This window comes from Schistocerca cancellata, chromosome 7 (genome assembly GCF_023864275.1).
Source record: "Schistocerca cancellata isolate TAMUIC-IGC-003103 chromosome 7, iqSchCanc2.1, whole genome shotgun sequence".
In the NCBI taxonomy this organism is placed as follows: Eukaryota; Metazoa; Arthropoda; class Insecta; order Orthoptera; family Acrididae; genus Schistocerca; species Schistocerca cancellata.
The window spans coordinates 11069291-11091932 of record NC_064632.1 but is presented as its reverse complement, the minus strand read 5'-3'; the positions used below and the strand labels follow the sequence as shown (position 1 = coordinate 11091932).

Here is a 22642-nt window from a genome sequence, read left to right as displayed (position 1 = left end):
GTACATCGTTCTTAAGATTCCAGTGTTGTTGGAAGTGACAGGTAACAGTCGGTGTTGTTTGTATATTTTATCCGAGATTCTAACATTAGAAAAAACTTTTTACACATAAACCGAAATTTTACCTTTCATTCTAGATCATACAGTGACCCCTCTCTCTTTCGATTTAAAGCGTTTCGTTCCTCTCTATCAATGATAATACTTTGACTTGAATTTGCCTATCAGTGATTGTTTCACTGCTGTAATGCAGTACAGCGTATCACGCCTGGTACTGTACAGACGTTAACGACCCGGTGCGTAATGAACTCCTGCTAAGGATCCTCATCCAAGCATTACAAAATGGTGCGTGACGATTAAGTGCAAATGCAAATGAAGCTACAGATGAGACGCCCCATGGCACGTCCAGTGACGGTCGGCTGTTGCTGATTGAGAGTTCGCAGCAGACAACCGCTACTTTAGCCAGCTGGAGTGTTTCACTGTGAGGCTTGCTGGCCCGACTTACCTTTGCTTTGTCCGGTAACCTTGTCCCTGAGCACATTGATCTGGTGGACGCGTCCGAACTCCTCGAACATCTTCCGGAGGTCGTTCTCGTCCATGGAGCGGGGGATCTGGCCCACGAACATCTTGATGAAGTCCGGGTCCGGTTGCTCGCTCATGTTGTTCCCCGAGTTGTTCATGCTGCAACAAACAACAAGGCGCGTTTCAGGCAACAGGTCGCGGGCCGAACACGCGTGACGCATCGTTTCTGATATGACGCTCACTGTCAAGGCTGCCAGTGTCAGCAAAACACCGCTCCAGTTCACAGGCTATCTCCACAATGCATAAAGTAACACCATTTTTTTATCGCTTTGTAACTTGTTTGACTCCTCTATCGTATTACGTTTTCTTTGACAGACATGAAAGGAAGCTACTGTAAGAAACGTTCTCAATCGATTGTCACCAGAAAACAAATCTTCACAGCGTACTTTAGCATGGGTATGAATGAAAACGTTGGACGTTTTATTCGCGAGTGCTATGTAAAAATTTGGTAAAACAACGCACTACACACTGACTTTCAGTGTGATGCAACTCGCCACGGTTTTCACAAATCCGAGATCAATTACAACCAAAACGATTCATTCAGATGGAAACGGCTTCCTTCGTGATAACCAAAATTTTACACAACAGAAGTTGAATTTTTTCAACTTCCGTTCCCATACTGATCTTTTAATTTTACATGCATGTACTTTGTTAGCGTCCTTTGTGTGGTTCCAGTTTACGTATTTGTTTCCTGTTTTAGAAATTAACCTCTGCTTTACTTCTGTTCTTCATGTCTACGTATTTGTAGCCCTCTGCCGCTACACGGCCCCTAATTGTAGCTCTAACATAGCGCTGTGTAACGTAAATATGTCTGTGCGTCAGAAACAGCACGCCGTAACCGAGTTTCGAATTCGGAGAGTTCCTCCACATATGGAGCACCACCTCCTTCAGCACGACAATGCCACGTCACATACGAGAGCGACGACATCTGCAATAATCCGACGCCTTGGATTCACAGTCATCGATCATCCTACATACAGTCCAGACTTTGTCCCAACCGATTTTCATCTGTTTCCAAATCTTAAAGGACATCTTGGAGGGCTTCACTTTGGTAGTGCCGAAACGGTCTAAGCAGAGGTGAGGTAGAGGCTCCGTCAACAAACATTCTGCAGTGACGGTATCAACGTTTGGTCTCTCGTTGGGAGACGTGTTAGCCGCCAGGGTGACTATGTTCCGAAATAAATATGTAGGCAAAGAATAAAAATGTTGGATATTAATAACCTTTCTTTTATTTCTAAAGACTTAAGAGTTTTCACATAAAAATTCGGAGACATACTTTTTAGTAAGCCGTTGAATAACATACAATTTACGAAGTTTGTTGCATCTAGCAATTTACTTTTCTGACACCTCAAACGAATCACCCCGTAGCCTACTGCGCTTACAATATCCAGACAATGGATGTAGGGTATCTCATTACAGAAAACATTTAGAGATACTTCACGACAGCACATCATTGAGTAAACATTACAGTTCACTAGATGTAGGCGTATTTGCTCCGCCCGGGCAGGAAACGAACAGTAGAAGTAGTGGAAGAGAAACATGAAGCTGGTGAAGTTATTTTGGCATCCCCCCCCCCCCCCCAATGACACTCCCACTCCGTATTTAGGATTCATATGATATTTAGATGGACAGGTCTATTCCTACGATATGATGGAAGCCGAAGAAATGATTTGAAATTTGTGCCACAGCCGGGACTTGAACCCAGGTACCCTTGCTTACTAGGCAGGAATTTTACCCATTATACCACCACAGCACTATAGCTCACATCGCTGCACGGACGACTTAAGTCCAATCCCTCCCCAACACAAACTTCAGTCCACACCTTCATCTCATTTTCCCCTTCTGGAGGGAAATTTAATTATACAATCTATTCCTGCTGCCATATCTTCACATAAATTTGAGACTGGAAAGTCATATATGCCTACATCTGTGAATAATGGCTATTTTAAACATTTTCTCGTTTTACTCGTACATACGTTACGTTTGGGAGCCGCAGAAGAAAAATCTGCCCGGAGTGTTTTAGATGAGTGTAGGAAATCGCCTAAATATGTACTGCTTACGTGGTGGGGCGCACAAACAGAGGCACCACACGAATTTTTAGCGGGATGAGGCTGACAGTATCCCTCATACATAATCTCAACAGGTTTTGTTGCAAACTCTAAATCAAAGCACATACGTGAGTGGGACAACGGTCCATGAGAGTAACTATACAGCGAGCCTTTGCTAGAACCCCTGAATCTTAATTTCAGCTGCAATAACCCGAGCACCAGTTGTGCACCACAGGTGAATATGAATGACGAGCTGATTTGAAATGTTCTTTCACTTTTTTTATAAATATCGCATCCAGTTTTATACGTCCTTTGTGTAAACAATGAAGAATGTATAGGTCTACGGCCATATACGTCACATGTTGCGCGAAAATCCTCCAACGTTTTGAAATTGCAGCCGCTTCACTCAGTTCTCGTGAAACAGTAGGGGAAATTGCTGTCTGGAAACTGACGGTTTCATTGTGCCCCGTTATTTCAATTCAGGCTGGTGGCTGCACAATCGAAGCGAGCATCGGGGTGAAATTGCCTCCGGGATAAACGTTCCGGGTACGGAAAATAGGGACGATACGCCAAAAAACGATCCGAACGGAAAAGCGATGTTTGCAAATGTGAAAGCGGCCAGAAAGAGTGGTGGGGGTAGGGGTAGAGGCTACGACCCTTGCTGGGGAAGCGCTTAATGGGTCTAAAGAAATAGAGAGAATGGGCGGTCCTTTTTCAGGGCGCAGGCACCACCTGTGTGTAGCTCGGCTGCGCCGAACAATACGCGGCGGCGCGCGGGTTTATTCACGAGCGCGCTTTTAGGAGCCGGGGGCAAACAATAAACACGGTAAGTAGCGCCGCTCCATTATTAGTGGCTGCCAGATAAGCCGCCCTTTTGCCACACGCACAGAGTTATCAGCGGCGGGAGGGGACCACCACCTGCAGCTTGCCGTATAATTCAATAGCACTTTTCCACCGTGGCAGCCCGGTTGCAGTTACCCTACCGGCGATATTACTCATTTTTCCCCCTCTTATTAACACGGAACATTGATTTTGTACCACAACGTTTTACGGCACAGCCGTCTCTCAAATACTGGTCGAACCACACCCATCTGATCGCAGAAAATCGGGGAAAAAATAACAGGACATATACCTGATAATTTGTTTCATCCAGTGTGTTGATTATGTAATACAAGCTTTTGAAGGTCCAATGCGTAACTGGTTCACTACGTATTTAACTGGTAGCATCACGTTAGATGCTCATGCCGTTTCCACAGTCTTCTCCCCAACAAGGACATATTACTACTAGCCTTACGCAGGGATCAATTCTGGAATTACTCTTGATATCTGGATATGATCCTACATCTGACAGTGATAAAACAAAAATAGAGCTCTTTGCTGATGATGCGAACACCATAATGGAGCCCACTAGACATGCAACTTCGGAAACAATAATAAACAGAAGACGAAAATCGTTTACGATTTGTGATTATATGTCATGTCATTGAAGTTTTGTTGGAAGAGGCAAAGAAAGAAAGAAAAATCTCATTAAGAACTCTGCTTCCGAGGTTTGCATGAACCTCTAGTTTTTCCAGTCGCTCAATGAACAGAGGAGTAGAGGAAAGCATGGCTACAGGTACTACCCAAGAGTATTATAATTTTTTTATTTACTGGCTTTCGGGACGTGTCAATACAGCCATCTCAATAGTGGAATGTCAATTACGGTGATTAGAACATGAATACAATACAACATCCTGTTTCCGAGCTGGAAAAGTCCGCGACCCGGCCGGGAATTTAACCCATGCTCATTCGGTTATCAATCCACTCTGATGAACGCGCAGTTACCAAGGCGGACTGCTCAAGGGTTCACTCCGTCCGAAAGACGTGCAAGGAGGAGAGCGGAAGCTGTCAGGGGACCGACACACAATTTTCGGGTGACATGTCCTTTATTTTACTAAAAGCAATGTGAATTTGGATGTGGATGTGAAGAAGGATGAAGAAAACAATCTGGAGAGAGAAAAGGTCGAACGAGTGGGTGCTGAAGGAAGTGGATGAGACGAGAGAATTTATGAGTACTAGAGCCATGAGGAAAACAAAGTTCATTGCTGAGAGGACACGTCGCCACGAATGGTTGCCCATCGTACTGGATGCAATGGTTTTAGGGGAGAAAATAAGAGGAAGGTCCGGATGAATTGTTTAGATTTTGCGAGGGATGGAATTTAATTCAGACAGTAAGCTGACTCGATACGTTCAGCAGAGGAGACAAATATTTTTCCAGCGACGAGGCCTGCCCTCTAGAAAAATGATGATGATTAATGTAGTCAGCGAAGTTATGCACTGAGCTAAATTTGTTAGCCCTGTTTTTGCTTCTGGCAGTGAGTAGTCGTACTATTTTGCTTTGTCTGATTTTTTTTAAAGAATATCTTGTTGTTCGGGTGGTCTAGTGACAAACTGTTGACTTTGAACGTCTGTGTTTGTCGAATACATGGCTGCAATGGCGTAACCTGTCTATATGAAAATATTCAGACTCGCTGGCTGTGTCTTACGATTTGGAAGAGTTACGCCTGTGTGTCTAGGCTTCAGCTGTCGAAGTGAAGGGTGATTCAAAAACAAGGAAGAGATTTCAATTGTTTATTACCAAGTATAAAAAGACAGAAACACTGTACATGTCCCTGGGCAGACTGCGCTCTTGACTAGCAACATGGCGTCAGTACTACCAAGATGAATTGGAATAGGTGGACATCGAGATATTGTTCAAGGTTGTTGGTCTCCCACGCCACCAGACCTCACACCTCGCGATTTTTTTCCTTCTTTGGGATTACATAAGGAACTGAGTCTTTGTCCCACCTACGGCAGCTACTCTTCAAGTGATGAGAAGTCCGTTGAAGCTGTCGATTCAATGAACAGGTACACTATGTGATCAAAAGTATCCGGACCAGCCCGACCCCCCACCCCCCCAAAACATACGTTTTTCGTATTAGGTGGATTGTGCTGCACCTACTGCCAGCTACTCCATATTAACATCAGTAGTCGTTACACATCGTGAGAGAGCAGAATGGGGCGCTCTGCGGAACTCACGGACTTCCAACGTGGACAGGTGATTGGGTGTCACTTGTGTCATGTCTGTACGCGACATTTCCACACTCTTAAACATCCCTAGATCCACTGTGAAGTGGAAACGTGAAGGGTCAAGTACAGTACAAAAGCGTACAGGCTCAGCTCCTCTGTGATTGACAGACCGCCGACAGTTGAAGAGTGTCGTAATGTGTAATAGGCAGACATCTGTCCAGACCATCACACAGGAATTCCTGACTGCATCAGGGCCCACTGCAAGTACTATGACAGTTAGGCTGGAGGTGAGAAAACTTGGATTTCATGGTCGAGCGGCTGCTCATAAGCCTCACATCACGCCTGTGAATGCCGAACGACGCCGCACTTGGCGTAAGAAGCGTTAACACTGGACGACTGAACAGTGGAAAAACATTGTGTGGAGTGACGAATCACGGTACACAATGTGGCGATCCGATGGCAGGGTGTGGGTGTGACGAATGCCCGGTGAACGTCATCTGCCAGCGTGTGTAGTGTCCACAGTAAAATTCGGAGGCGGAGGTGTTATGTTGTGGTCGTGTTTTTCACGGAGGGGGGCTTGCACCCCTTGTCGATTTGCGTGGCACTATCACAGCACAGGTCTACATTCATGTTTTAAGCACCTTCTTGCTTTCCATTGTTTAAGAGCAATTCGGGGATGGCGATTGCATCTTTCAACACGGTCTGTGACGGAGTGGTTACACGACAATAACATCCCTGTAATGGACTGGCCTGCACAGACTCCTGACCTGAATCCTATAGAACACCTTTGGGATGTTTTGGAACGCCGACCTCGTGCCAGGCCACACCTACCGACATCGATACCTCTCCTCAGTGCAGCAGTCCGTGAAGAATGAGCTGCCACTCCTTAAGAAACCTGCGAGAGCGGAAGCTGTCAAGGCTAAGGGTGGGACAACACCATATTGAATTCCAGCATTACCGATGAAGGGCGCCACGAACTTTTACGTCATTTTCCGCCAAGTATCCGGATACTTTTGATCACATGGTGTACCTGTTGATTCCTGTGTGGAATGGAGTGAGTGAGTTTGGGTGAGAGAGAGAGAGAGAGAGAGAGAGAGAGAGAGAGAGAGAGAGAGAGAGAGAGAGAGAGCGCATAAAACTTTGAATCTTCCTCCTCTATCCAGTGGCAGCATGCGCTATGTGTTTCTGTCTTTCACAGTTCGTATGTAACAAACGACAGATTTTTTTTTTTTTTGGAACATCCTGCATTTGTCGATTGACTGGCTGCTCTGACTTAACCTGTAGCTATGAACATTTTCAGACTAGCTGGTTGCATTTTACCAGTTATAAGTGTGGTGTCACCGCCAGACACCACACTTGCTAGGTGGTAGCTTTAAATCGGCCGCGGTCCATTAGTACATGTCGGACCCGCGTGTCGCCACTGTCAGTAATTGCAGACCGAGCGCCAGCACACGGCAGGTCTAGAGAGACGTACTAGCACTCGCCCCAGTTGTACGACGACTTTGCTAGCGACTACACTGACGAAGCCTTTCTCTCATTTGCGAGAGATAGTTAGAATAGCCTTCAGCTAAGTCCATGGCTACGACCTAGCAAGGCGCCATTAACCATTTCTAGAGAGAGTCTCACTTGTATCATCAAGAATGCTGTATACAAATGATGGATTAAAGTTAAGTATTCCAGCAGATACGTACTTTTCTTTATAGCATTCATTACGTATCCTGTTTCAGACTTAAGCCAGCCGGCGTGTGTAAACGGGTGCCTTTCGGTTACCCGTCACTGTGGACTGGCTGTCTTGTCAGTCCACAACAATAAGAGTTACGGCTTTGTGCGCAGGCTTTAGCTGTCCAAGCACACTCCTCTTACGGTGCTCTGGCCGTTCACAAATGAACCCCGGCCAATTCTTTGTTCCTTGCCCTACCGCGACGCCTGCGCAGGTCTGCGCCATGTTTATTTTGTGCACACTTCAACCTGTGTGTAAACCAGATATGAATATAAATGTAGTTCGAGTGCAGTATCGACGGCAGGGGAGAAGTGCGGCGCTGCACACAGTTCAGCGGCAGAACCGGCCTGCCGGCACTCGCTCGATGGAAACGCGAGGAGGGTGCAGACGCTAGGCGCCCCGGCAACCCCGCCATCTGATTTTTGCGGCGCGCTGTTCATCCCGCAGCCGCCATAATACGCCGAGTACCTCTCTCTCTGCGCGGCCCCTTCCACCAGGCTACCCGCACGCCGTCCTCGGCAGCACCGAGCCGCCGTATCCACGGCAACGCGCTCCCGCCCTATTGTTTTCGCGGCAAACAAAACGTGCGAAACAATGGCGGCGCCTACCTGGGCCCGGGGAGACCGCCTGCCCCTCGCTGCTGGTAGGCACAACAAAGCGCCCCACGGCACGCACCGCCTGGCCTGCGTCTTATCTGCTGCCACTCTCGCCGGCGGGGCTCAAACGCCCGTCTTGGCGCCTGCCAAGTGCGGGAACAGGACTCCGTAGGAGGCTGTTATAAGACTAGTTGCTGCTGTCAGTATCATAGCCGGGTGGCAGAAGCTTAGCTGTAGCTCGATTTAAATCAGTTGGCATCAGATGTTTCAGGTCCAAAGCTGATACTTTGTCGCTCGTAGCCGCCATAACGAACTGCTCTCCGTGGAATAGAAAATCGATAACTCTCTCACTTGCAATTCTTTTTGGTGAATGAGAGACGTTGTTTTATGGTTACTTTAATTACTGTCAGAGTCAGAAGTAACAGATAGATTTTCCATCGTGAGAAAGGAAGGGGCATACAGGGTTGTAAATACCGAGTGGTTATAATTAAAGTTCAACTGCAAAAATGGCTCTGAGCACTATGGGACTTAACATCTGTGGTCATCAGTCCCCTAGAACTTAGAACTACTTAAACCTAACTAACCTAAGGACATCACACACATCCATGCCCGAGGCAGGATTCGAACCTGCGACCGTAGCGGTCACGCGTTTCAGACTGTAGTGCGTAGAACCGCACGGCCACTCCGGCCGGCAAAGTTCAACTGCACAAGGAGGTTCAGTGTGGGCAGCGAAACTTTGTGGATATTCCAATGCGGAAACCTATTTACGGTGGGGAAAAATAGTTTCTATTTTGGCCACCAGGCGCAAATACGGCGCTGTGAATTCAAATTAGATGTCTAAAGATGTTTAAATGTGTAATCGACTAGGAAAGGGCATAGGCGGAAAAGATCAAAGAAGTGAGGAAGGCATAATGTTGATTTTGCTATCGACTATCGTACAATTTGTTCAATATGAGCACTGAAGACGTCGAGAAGATGCTGTACAGCGCCAGATTTGCAACTGGTGGCGGAAATTGCAACTAACAGTTTCCACAATAAATGTGTCCCACATGAACACAATAGGATCTCTATCAAGTGTCGCTGCCATACGATAATTAGGGCCCACTCTCTACGTCCATGAGTATCTGCCCTTTAATTATAACCACCTGGTACCGCCACGATTTCAAAAGATGACAGCGCTAAAACCACTAGAGACACAGAGACAAATCAATTGACAAAGCATCTCTTGAAGTTTTTAACTGACGTTACAGGTGCTCAATATGGGCACCACGTGTGACGATCACACCTCAGTAAGTGTGCAATTTAGTGCCGTTGATTGTTGGGGAACGCTTGATAGCAACCCGCTTCGCAAATCTGTTTATTCGGTTGCCTATTTGCAGGTGCGCACTAATTCGACGCGACAATTTGGAGCGTAGCGGAGTGGGAGGGTAACGGTGGAACTTTAAGACAGCGTAACTAAGAGATGCAAGTTGTAAAAGTTCTGCAAATCATTAGCAGGCTTCCCTTAATCAGTGGGACAGTGACGCGTAGCAATAACATGTAGTGAATTTCCACTATTCCTCTGGTAATGTATCCTAGGACAAATACATCCCAGTGGCAGGGGAAGGGTTGAAGGCTATTGTGAAACCTCTGTCCTTTGCAGCTGTCAGTACTTTAATATCAACCAAGTTATCTTCTGTACTGCAGCAGGCAGCTAACGTCTTGGAAAGTAGTGATCGGTGCATGCTAGCAAGGAACGCAGCACGTTTCGTTTGCACATGGCACCGTAGTTCGCTGGGCGTCTTCCATTTAAGTGCAGTGGCACGCTCTGAAAGGGCGCTGAGTCGCTGCATGCGCACTCTTAACTTACAGTTTCGTTCTCATTACCTGTTAAATGTCGAATATATTGTTTTTGTAAATATTAAGGAGTTATCATGAAAGTAGTCCTTAGGAAGTACTAATGGAAATCTGTTCGTAACACCTAAAGCGCAGCTAAAGTTATCAACAGCCTGACTCGCTTCGTGTATTGGCAGGTTGTTACGAACAATAACACATGAGAGTGACCCGCAGCGCGAGTGAGTTGAGTTAAAGTTTTTCCGGCAGCCCATAAAGATGAGTGCTGTTGGACTACGCACCGTATTTCAGATTTCATGTGTACATTCTGTTAAGCGTTTATTTGTAGATCGCCCATCGATGTGAACACGTGACTTCTGACGACTGTGGCTTTGTTATCCTTACTAATATTAACGTCGTGAATGAAATAGCTGACATCTCTTTTGAAATCTGTGCTACAACACTTAATAGCCTGCCAAATACTGAAGGTCTGAGTCACATACAGTAGCAAGCCATTTCCGCCAACTACATGTGATCAAGATCCGACGCGTCTGGTTTCACTGGAGAGAAGACACCAGGAGGTGAACATAATTTTCAAAACTTTGTAAGAACTTCGCCGATGCCTTAAAATAAAACTTTTCCCAAAGTACTTGCAACAAAAAGGTGATTCTCTTAGTAGGTATTGTAAGTAGGCTGTTTATGTTTTCTTATTGGCAACGTAGCGCTCTATATGAAAATCACTGGCTGTGCTGTGTGCAGTCTGTGGCTAGTTTGCATTATTGTCTGCCATTGTAGTGTTGGGCAGCGGCAGCTGGATGTGAACAGTGCGTAGCGTTGCGCAGTTGGAGGTGAGCCGCCAGCAGTGGTGGATGTGGGGAGAGAGATGGCGGAGTTTTGTAATTTGTCATGAACTGCTATATATATTATGACTATTAAGGTAAATACATTGTTTGTTCTCTATTAAAATCTTTCATTTGCTAACTATCCCTATCAGTAGTTAGTGCCTTCCGTAGTTTGAATCTTTTATTTAGCTGGCAGTAGTGGCGCTCGCTGTATTGCAGTAGTTCGAGTAACGAAGATTTTTGGTGAGGTAAGTGATTTGTGAAAGGTACAGGTTAATGTTAGTCAGGGCCATTCCTTTGTAGGGATTTCTGAAAGTCAGATTGCGTTGCGCTAAAAAAATATTGTGTGTCAGGTTAATCACAGTCTTGTATAAATTGTTCAAAAGGACGTTTTATAGTATGAGTTGTTTTTGTTAATCCTGCCGTTTGAGTTTTCTTCTGGTGGCATTTTCACAGAAACTTTGGCCTCCTAAAGCATATTTCTTTAGAAGTCAAGTACCAATTTCGTTGTTACCAGTAAATGATCACGTTTCCTTCTCTAAATGAACAGAAAAGAAGGGACCAAAGTAAAGAAACACAAAATATAAACACATTTGGTTGGTTATGTGAGGGCAGTAATTTTGTAAGTTCTACGTTTACAACAGATCATATTTACGAAAGGCGTTCGAAATTTGCACCATTGTGCGGCGATGTGTAGCACTACCCCTACTGGTGAGTGTAGGTTCGACAAGGCCAGCCGCAGCACCCGTGGCAAGGTACGTCGTCTGGCGACGTCACATTTTCAACACTTGTCATCCACTTTCCGGGTATTCCCCGGCATTAGCGGCATCGTGTGTCTGATACTGAATTACTCGTCGAACGGCGTCGACGACCCTTCGGGTGTTTTTAAACGGTAATAATCATCCTACATAGGGAGATAAGCCACAATGTCTTATTTAGAGTAGCTCATGATCGCAACAAAGTGAAACACAGACGTGGTTCGTGCTGTCGTGTTGCTTGTTACACGGTGAGTCACGGCGCGTATCGTATCGTCTCAATGTGAACCACACCTGACGCCTAGTAGGAGATGCCGACACGATCGGCTGAGAGGTTGTGCTCTTGGACTTTGACTGGGGCCGCCTCAGACGGTCGCTCCCTCAGGCAGAGCTGCTTTGTGGCTGCGGGTGTCTGTTGGGTGGGAGACAGCCGAGGCCGCGGCTCCAGCGCTCATTACGCCCGTCCGTCCAGCATTCCGCGTCACGGGGGCGTCCCGGCGGCCAGCCGTCGATAACAACCACGTTAGGCGGAGGCGGCGGCAGACAGTCAGTCCCGCGTCCCGAGGCGGGACTCGTTTGTATTGAACGGCGCCGGCGCTACCCCTAATGTCACATTCCGTGTTCGTCGTGAGCGCTCATTAGCATGATTGCCTGGCCCGGTCCCACCAGTGTGGGAGTGTTGGTGAATACATCTGGCTTGTGTGTATGTCTGAGGGGAGGAGGCAGTTTGCTCGGCGTAGGGGAACTTTCTGCGTCATAATGTTCTGTCATTATCGTTTTCCCCTCGTGAAGTCGCCACATTATCCTAAATATCATTATACATGAGCGTTTCCGCTTAAAATATACAGTGTCTTCAACCACTCTTTTTTCCCTTCCGCTTCCCACCTTCATTGCTCCACATGAACTGTTGGTTGATTGGGTTTTGTAGAGTTAAATGGACGAAACTGCGAGATTATCAATCCCTTCACTCTGTATATATAAAACTAATAATAACCCTCACACGAAGGATACGAAGGCAAATCCTACGAAGCTCGATAGTAACCAACGTAAGACAGACTCGAGAGCAAGGGGAAGTATGACAAGGGTGGGGGGAAGTAAGGCGGGCGAGTCGCTCTGTCCAGAATGGAGTGGGGGATCTCCCAGGGCGTTGTTTGCAAAGGAAGAGAGATCCTCTGCATCTCACGAGCACAACCTCACGTTCTAGTACTACAAGAAAACGAGCAGCACAGACAAGATGATAGAATTTTAGGAACGAAAAAGGTAAGAAGGCAAATGTAAAAGAATAGGTAGAATAAAGAGGTGAGAAGGGTAGGAGTTACGCCGGACCAACGAGCTGTGGCCAGGGCAGGCGAGGGGGGGCCCCTCCAGTGCACTGTCGTACATCATTTCCAATGATTTCTGAATGTCGCCAATACATCTATGATGACTGAACATACGAACTGTTGCGAAGGAACGAAGCGATAGAAATTTCATTGTAACCCCAATTACCCTTGATCTTAGGAAACTAAGATCGCTACAAAACTGTATAGGAGTTTACAGACTGAAGTCTCGCACTTCAGTAGTTCGATGTTTCTCAGTAACGCATTGCAAGAGCACACCACACACTGCAATAGCATCGTAGGTTTTTGATGTCTTCTGTTGCAGCAGATGAATAAAAAATTAACACAGTCTTCATTGCCGCATGAACATGAATATGGTGGCATTGTGTTGGTTGGTTGGTTGGTTAGCTTTGGGGTTTGGTGGGGGCTAAACGTGGCATTGTTTAGAGGCGGTATAGGTGTGTCATGAATGTTTCTAGATTAAATCGAAGTCGTGCCACTGACACTATGAACTTTCTGCTGCACTTGTAATTTTGGTATTAAGGATGCGATGGGTGTTTTTAAGAACTACACTTTCCACTAATGGATTAATGTTTGTTGGTTTTATGAATATTTTAGTTTAAATTGTTTATGAAGAGAGGCCTACTAGGAGGAGTGACACTGTCTGTTCTTAGCAGAAATTTTTTAACCTCCGTTTTCGGAGAAATATACGAAGCGTTACTTCCCAACGAGAGAAACGCAGATTTTTGAAGAATGTTGTAACCCGTTACGGCGTTGTGTGATGTTCTAAGGTAATGCCAGTTTTGCCGAAGTATAATTTAAAAGTCAAATGTATGTGTTAAGAATTGAAGCAGAGTTACCAGAGCATTAAACACCCGATGCAAGATTATGGAACTAAAAGTAGGCAGGATCTTCATGGAGCATTATATGTGAAGGCCATAATTCATGCAAGCATGCTATATGAGCGTGAAGTAAAAATAATGTAAACGCATTAGACTTACGTAAGAAGAAGTTTAAATCCTACTTCTTCATGTGTTATGTCTCACGTGACAATTGTGGTGCCATTTTTCAACAGTGCAATTCTCGTCCACACACACGGTACATGTCTGTATGAAGTATGTGATGATGCGGGACTTGTGAAGCCAGCAGGTTCGCCAGACGTGGCCCCGATAGAACGTATTATCCAACACATTGTGTAGGGCCATGTCCGGTGTCAGCTGTGTGTGATGCCAGTGTCAAGGATATGAAGGACCAGTTACAACAGTTGTGACTCACAGAGATGCGTTGTATTAGGCCTGTTCGGCGCTCACGCGGTACTGTTTACAAGGCCGTTATTAGTAGTGAAATCAGTGCTGGGACCAAGGAGGAAAATAAAGTAAAGGTGAAAGGCATTGTTTCCGATGCTGTTCTTGGTGGTCTACGTGTTTTTGCAGGTGGTGTTTTGGGTTTTTGCCCTTATGAACGATGATAAATTTAGTGATTGTAATGGACAGCTTACCGTGACTGTTGTTCGCTGTGGAGGTATTTAGAGTATTGATGGTCTTGAAAGTTAATAACCGTGACGTCATTACTTATCGTACTTTAATGGTGGTGAAGTTTTTAACAAGGGTATTGGTACGTCTTTTTTTTATTGTACGCCTTTTGGATTGAGGACCCATAGACATCGTAAGGTGGATCAGTATGAAGGTATTTATGAGTGGTGTAAAGGATCTGATGCTTGTGAAACTGTAGAACGTTTTGGTAATATGACTGTGTATTATCATAAATAAAGAATCATGATTTAAAAAAAAACCGACTCATTGATCTTGCAGAAAGCCGAGAAGTGATTCCTGATAATATAGCTATCAGGGGAACCCCGGGATGTTCTCTGTGTGAGGCACTCCCGTGTATCAGTGTGTCGGAGCTCACGATTTGCGCATGCGCAAACCTGGGCCATATAGTATTGTAACTCGTACATGTGGGTCTGCCTCGCGGCTGCGGAGAGCCTAGATCGGCTTTACGACACCGAGCGAAGCATCCAGGCCTGAGGGAGGTGCAACGTCTTACTGGCAAGTGGATCCACAGTGCCAAGTTCTGTGTAAATTTGACTAGATATTGTAATCACTGAGGTAACCTACCCTCTCTCATCCTGCGAATTTTCGTTTCTTCCTCCCCTCCTTACTTTGGTACGGTATGGACTCGAGCCGAACTTTGTAGACGACACTTGACCGCTCTGGCCTCAGCTTTGGGAATGGAAAAGCGCAGGCACTCCGCTCTCCAAGTCGACGGCAGGTTTCCACGGCCGCCTGGGCGCCCGCCTACGCCGGAGCGTGGGCATTACGGCTGGCTCTGCAGTGGCGGCCACCGACCGGCGGTCCACTCCGACCGCTGCAAACAAGCCGCCGCCGGCCGCCGCCACCTACGCTTATTAAACCGGCGCTCTGCGTTATTACACCGCAGGAAGGCGGCCGCCGCAGTCCGCTGCGAACGCGGGCAGACATTAGGCGGGCGGCCAGCGCGGCAGCCTCAGGAACGTCCCGGCCGCCCATTGTCAGGGCGGGCCTGCCGTTTCATTTCCCGCCTCAGCACCACCAGCGCCGCTGGCGAGCCATACGAATCGAGCGAGAGTGCCTCCCGCTCTCTGATCAGTTCGGTCCGCACCCCGTCAAAAACAGGCTACTGACTACTGGACCACTTACATTCAAAAATCTACGTTGATGGGCCGAGACATTTTGACCACTACCCTCCACGACACTGGAAGCCACCTACTGGCACTGTCGACACCTGGAGCGTTAAGTGTGATCTACAGGGCTATTACAAATGATTGAAGTGATTTCATAAATTCTCTGTAGCTCCATTCATTGACATATGGTCACGACACACTACAGACACGTAGAAAAATATAAAGTTTTGTTCGGCTGAAGCCGCACTTCAGGTTTCTGCCGCCAGAGCGCTCGAGAGCAGAGTGAGAGAAAATGGCGACAGGAGCCGAGAAAGCGTATGTCGTGCTTGAAATGCAGTCACATCAGTCAGTCATAACAGTGCAACGGCACTTCAGGACGAAGTTCAGCAAAGATCCACCAACTGCTAACTCCATTCGGCGATGGTATGCGCAGTTTAAAGCTTCTGGATGCCTCTGTAAGGGGAAATCAACGGGTCGGCCTGCAGTGAGCGAAGAAACGGTTGAACGCGTGCGGCCAAGTCTCACGCGTAGCCCGCGGAATTCGACGAATAAAGTGAGCAGGGACCGAAACGTACCACAGCCGACGGTTTGGAAAATCTTACGGAAAAGGCTAAAGCAGAAGCCCTACCGTTTACAATTGCTACAAAGTCAAATGCTTTGAATTTTTGGCGCGGTTGCAACAGCTCATGGAAGAGGATGCGTTCAGTGCGAAACTTGTTTTCAGTGACGAAGCAACATTTTTTCTTAATGGTGAAGTGAACAGACACAATGTGCGACTCTGGTCGGTAGAGAATCCTCACGCATTCGTGCAGGAAATTCGCAATTCACCAAAAGTTAATGTGTTTTGTGCAATCTCACGGTTTAAAGTTTACGGCCCCTTTTTCTTCTGCGAAAAAAAAAAAACGTTACACGACACGTGTATCTGGACATGCTGGAAAATTGGCTCATGCCACTACTGGAGACCGACAGCGCCGACTTCTTCTTTCTACAGGATGGTGCTCCACCGCACTTCCATCATGATGTTCGGCATTTCTTAAACAGGAGATTGGAAAACCGATGGATGGGTCGTGGTGGAGATCATGATCAGCAATTCATGTCATGGCCTCCACGCTCTCCCGACTTAACCCCATGCGATTTCTTTCTGTGGGATTACGTGAAAGATTCAGTGTTTAAACCTCCTCTACCAAGAAACGTACCAGAACTGCGAGCTCGCATCAACGATGCTTTCGAACTCATTGATGGGGACATGCTGCGCCGAGTGTGGGAGGAACTTGATTATCGGCTTGATGTCTGCCGAATCACTAAAGGGGCACATATCGAATATTTGTGAATGCCTAAAAAAACAGTTTTTGTATGTGTGTGCAAAGCATTGCGAAAATATCTCAAATAATAAAGTTATTGTAGAGCTGTGAAATCGCTTCAATCATTTGCAATAACCCTGTAAGTAAGTAGTTTAATAAACACGACAGGTACACATAACAGAGATTTTATCCTCATCAGTAATATGCCCTCCTTAACTATTTACAAGTCTATCAACGCTGGAGTAACTTTTCGATTCCGTGAATTCAGGAATCATGTGGTTTTGAGGTGAAGAACTCATCGAACAATGTTCGGAGCGCCGACCGGAGTGGCCGTGCGGTTCTAGGCGCTACAGTCTGGAGCCGAGCGACCGCTACAGTCGCAGGTTCGAATCCTGCCTCTGGCATGTATGTCTGTGATGAGCTTAGGTTAGGTAGGTTTAATTAGTTCTAAGTTCTAGGCGACTGATTACCTCAGAAGTTAAGTCGCATAGTGCTCAGAGCCATTTGAACCATTTTTCAATGTTCGGAGCGCATTTGCATCCAGAAAGGAAGTTCTTGAAAGGTTGCTGGACAGAGAGCAGAAAATATGAAATAAGGAGTGCGAAAAGACTTGCCAACCCAATTTCGGGATTAGTTTTTTTGTGCCAGTCTAGTAGAATGCGAGAGGGCATTATCGTGGAATAGCAACACTACACGTAATCTTCCTGGTCGTTGTTCTGTGATTGCCTCTACGAGACCTCTCAGGATTCCACAGTAAATCGCAACAGTGATGGTTACACTTCGTAGTAAACACACTTGCCATTCCACCGTACGCGTAAGATTGTGTTTTGGATGCGCGGAAGTCTTTGTACAGGGACTGGCTGTTTTGTTTGGCCTCTACCGTTTCTTTCCTTTCCTGATGTTAGCATAAAGTCAGCGTTCGTCACCAGTAACGATACAGGATAGCAATGGTCGGTGCTGTTCATGAGCCAGTTGATGACGAGCAAGCGGATATGCACATCTGCCACCCGCTGATTTTTACAATTTTGGCTTGGAACATGCGATACCTATACACCTGATTTTTGAGCCTTCCCCATTGCATGCGAATGTCGCACATCGGTGAAATAATCACAGTTTATCACATTTGCCAGTTCTTCGAGTGTAATGACGTGGATCATTGTGGATTGCCCGTGGATCATTGTGGATTACAACGTTTAAACGGTGTGCACCAAACCATGAAGGTCTCACTGAATGATGCTCCTTATCATTAAAAAACCATTTCCCCATTTTCCCATCGCGCTCTGCCCAATGGCATACATGGAGCAAATGTTTCTCGCTGCCTCCGCTGTTGTCACCCCTCTGGTGAACGCAAACACAAGAATATGTCGCAAATGTTTCTATTTCTGCGCTTGACAGTCAATTTTCCAGAGTCCACAGACCCACTCAATCTCCAAATGACAAAACGATTACATATTAACTCAGTAACACTGAGCTACAGTTAAAAAATGACAATCGATAAATAAAACCAAAACAACCGGAATAACGACATGGCAAAACGAAAACGCTACGAAACGCTGCCAACCTAACAGTAATAAATTCTGGTGTACTGCAGGTAAGTGTTTTGGGTCTATTGTTGTTCATGTTATGTATTAGTGAGCTGGCGGACAATATTAATAGTACCCCAGACTTTTTGCAGATGGTGCAGTTTTCTGTAACGAAGTAGTGTCTGAAAGAAACTGTATAAATATTCCATCAGATCTTGATAATATTTCAAAGAGATGCAAAGTTTGGCAACTTCCTTTAAATGTTAAAAATGAAAAAAGTGGTATCCCTATGACTATAACATCAGTGAGTCCCTGTAGGAATCAGCCAACTGGTACAAATACCCGGGTGTAACACTTTGTTGGGATATGAAATCGAATCATCAGATAAGTTCAGTCGTGGGTAAAGCAGATGGTATACTTCGGTTTATTGGTAGAATACTGGAGAAGAGCAGTCAGTCTACAAAGGAGATTACTTATAAAATCACTTTTGCAACCACGTCTGGAATTTTGCTCAAATGTGTGGGGTCCGTATGTAACGGGAAAATTAAAAGTATACGTAGAAGGGTAAGACGAATAGTGACAGGTTTGTTTGACAGAGGTGCTGAAATATCTAAACTACGAGACTCTAACACAGACGAACACAATACCAAGAATGTCTACTAACGAAGTTCCAAGACAGGGCTGTGAATGATAACTGTAGGAATGTACTACAACTCCACACGTACCGCTCCAATAGGGAGTAGGAGGACAAGATTAAACAAATTAAAGCACCGGCAGAGGCGCTTAAAAATCATTCTTCCCGCGCTCCATACGTGAATATTGCGGTGGGACGTACCCCCTGCCATGCAGTGCACAATTGTTCGTAGAGTATAGATTTTTTAAACATGGTTACAGCAGCAACCGTGAATAAAATTTCAATAAATGATGTATACAGCCAATTGGTTGCAAAAAGTTTATTGTAATAAGTCGCCATCAGGTTTTAATACCACTATGCGTACCTTGTTCAGAAGGAGTGAAGTCGCGCAATTTACATAACGTTGAAATTTCAAATTCACATTACGAGGTACAATCTGAAGTCAGACAGCAGAAGTTATAAGTCAAGTGGTCCATGAAGGACTCCATGGAATAAATTCTGCTGTTTGTCATGGACAACATTAGCTATGTTTTCCACTATTTGACTTGAGCGTTCTAGTTCAAATGTATGCTTACAATGTTAACGTAATGCTTCTGAAGAAAATATCCCTTTTGGTACTGAAACCTTGGCAAGGCTTATTACAATGAACTATATGGAACCGATTGGGAGTATACATCGTTTACTGGAGGGGCAGATTACTGGGAACGATCATCTCTGAATCAGAAAAGCTGGTCCACTGTTTGCGTGTTACTGACGTGTCTATGGAAAATGGCTGAGGGACAGTTAAAGCACAAGTGAGCGACAGGCTGTTGGGTGTCCACGCCTCATTTCCTCACTAAAGCACGACTGAGGACTGTATGTGGCAGGTGTGATGACGGAGAACGACGGGGCGCGTGTGTTTCGGGGCACACTGTTGAGCGCACGCTGTTGCAAACGGGATTCCGCACCAGACGGATCCACGTGTTCCCATTGCACTAGCAGTGCCCATTGCAGTGAACATGGCATCATCGGAGTAAGACCGTGGCTCAATGGAAACGTCTCGCCTCGTCAGATGAATCACCTTTATTGTAACATCGGGTCGTGGTGGTGTTCGAATACGCCATCACGCCAACAGCTGCTGGAAACGAAGGCCGATGTGAGAATTATTGAGTTACGGAGGACATTGACATGGGCTCTCATGGAACCTGTGGTGGTAGTCTACGACACCGTGATATCTGTGGATTAGATTAATACTATTGCGCACTATCTGTGATTGTAGAAACATACCGTTCTTTGCCCATCGCACAGATTCCCGTGAGAGGGCGGTGCCAGTAGTAACAGGCATCCCTGGCGTAGAGTGGCAACTGGAAGAGATGCAAGCAAATAATTCGCGAGGTCCGTATGGAACCGCAATCCCGTTTTACGGACTCCGCCGACATTGGCCTCTTACTCAGCTTGCAGTCATCGCAAATCTCTTGCCCAGCACAAAGACCCAAACGACTGGAAAAAAGCGCAGTTAACTCCCGTTTATTACAGGCATAAATGAACGGACCCCCAAAACTACAAACCAACATTGTTAACGTCGGTTTGCTGCGAAATTCTTCATCAAATTCTCAGCTAGAAGATGATAAATTTACTAGTGATCGAAAAGCTGAGGTTCATTAATCAATACGGTTTGAAACAGCATTTCTCGTACGAGATTCAGCCTCCTCTTTTCTCACATGATATACTGAGAACTGTGGATGGAGGGCAACTGGCAGATTCCATATGTCTAGGTTTCTCGAAAGCATTTGACTCAGTGCCATTGCAGGCTGTTAACGAAGGCACGAGGATATGGAATAGGTTCACATATACGTCAGTGGTTCGAGGACTATTTTACAGAACCCCGTATGCTGTCCTCGACTCCGAATGTTCAGAGACAAGGTTATCGTCGTCACGAGTGCCCCAAGGAAGTGTGACAGGACCACCGCAGTTCTCTGCTTCATAACTTATTTGGCGGACAAGGCGAGCAACAATCTGCGGCTCTTTGCCGATGGTATACGTGAGTGACTGTAGGCCTTATACTTAGAACTGCTAGTGGTTTCGTGATAGCTTGCTGTAAATGTAGAAAAGAAGTGATTTAATGTACACGAGTACGGAAAAAAAATCCCGTAATATTCGAATACAGGGTTAGTAGTGTACTGCTCGACACACCCAAATCTATTAAATATCTGAGCGTAAAGTTGCAAAGCGATATGAAATGGAACGAACATGTGACGATTATACTGGCAAACGTGAACGATCGACTTCAAAGGGCACAGAATGCAGGCCACTGCTGCGACCCATTCTTCAATTCTGCTGGAGTGTCTGGGATCTCAACCATATCTGATTAAAGGAAGACATCGAAGCAATTCAGAGGCATCTGCTAGATTTGCAACCGGTAGGCTCGATGAACATGGAAGTATTACAGTTATGTTTCGGGAAATCGAAAGAGAGTCCCTGCAGGGGAGGCAACGTTCTTTTCGAGGAAAGGTATCGAGAGACCGGCATTTGAAGCTGACTGCAGAAATATTCTGCTGTTTCCAACGTACATTTGTACGTTTCGCTTAAGGACAACGAACGTAAGATGAGAGAAATTAGGGCTCGTATGGGAGCATACAGGCAGTCGTTTTTCCTTCGCTGTGTTTGCGAATGGAGCAGGAAAGCAAGTGGTTACAGTGGTACAACGTACCCTCCGCCACGCACCGTATAGTGGCTCGCCGTGTGTGTGTAGGTTCTTTCCTGCTAAGTCTTCCCAACGGCGATGCTCTCTTCTAGCGTCAAATTCAGATTCGTGCCAAACTGGTTTTAAGAGAATGATACTGAACTCAACGTTGATGTTTTGGCCACCGAATTTACCTGGTGTCAACTCTATGTAACATCTCCTACGCAATCGGCGTGCTAGCTCAGGGCTCACAAACCACCGGCTCGAAATTTACGCGAATTGCGCGACCTCTGGGTAGACATCCACACTTCAGAAAACAAACCAAGATGATGTCGCATCCATGCCACGCAGAATCGTTGGTATGTTTCGTTTCAAGGCTTGACCAGTAAGCTAGAAAGCAGGTGGTCGTCATGCTATGGCTCACAAGTTCCCGTCTCAAGTCGCTTTGTATCTGCACCATCGGACCTTACAGAGACATCCTGGTGGCCCCGTGCACTGCTAGTCATTTTGCAGGCTTTGTGGTGGCCATTTCAGTGCCCCCTTGATGTTTTTTAACCTCGCCCAAACTAGCGGCCTCAGTATCACTCAGCAAGGAATTCCCGCACCTGAAGAGTATAGTGTGCTGCTACAGCTCAGTTCTGCTGAAACCAGACAGGTCCCACAATTCCCTTGACATCGAGCTGAGGTATTACCACTTTTGCAACATGTGCAAATGTGAGTTCCCATCACTTACTCTTGGAAAAAATACCATCGGGGCAGCTGTCGTATCAACACCCCAGCCAGGCCTATTCAACATGAGGTGGTCCATATTTTCAGAAGACCGAAGGGGTGATCTGTTCTACTTGCTAAAAACATTGAACACTCAAGGTAGCATAAATGTTTCTTTATTTAAAACAGCAGGTTTCGTCAGACTTCGCTGTATCTTCAGGTTTTAGACATTTTTGTTATAAACGTATTAATTTTACGTTGGACCTCACGCCAAATTGGCATGTGAATAAAAACCGCACATTGTGAAGAGTTAAATATTTTAGTTGTGGCATACCTTTCATAATGTGCTGATTTTTATCTGGATGATAACTAGTCGTGACGTCAATGAAAACGATTCGTAACAAAAATACTTTTTAAGAACTTAAGATGACAACGA

At 45.9% G+C, this 22642-nt stretch overlaps 1 protein-coding gene across 14 annotated transcripts in view; it reads right to left on the bottom strand.

Moving 5' to 3' along the window:
* The window catches only part of LOC126092534 (CUGBP Elav-like family member 2), an 823092-nt gene that overhangs the window by 644650 nt on the left and 155800 nt on the right, over positions 1-22642 (bottom strand). For all 14 annotated transcript variants that reach the window (XM_049908171.1, XM_049908169.1, XM_049908166.1 and 11 more), the window contains exon 2: positions 500-675. In XM_049908171.1, the coding sequence (XP_049764128.1) occupies positions 500-675 (176 nt within the window). The remainder of the gene's footprint in view (positions 1-499; positions 676-22642) is intronic.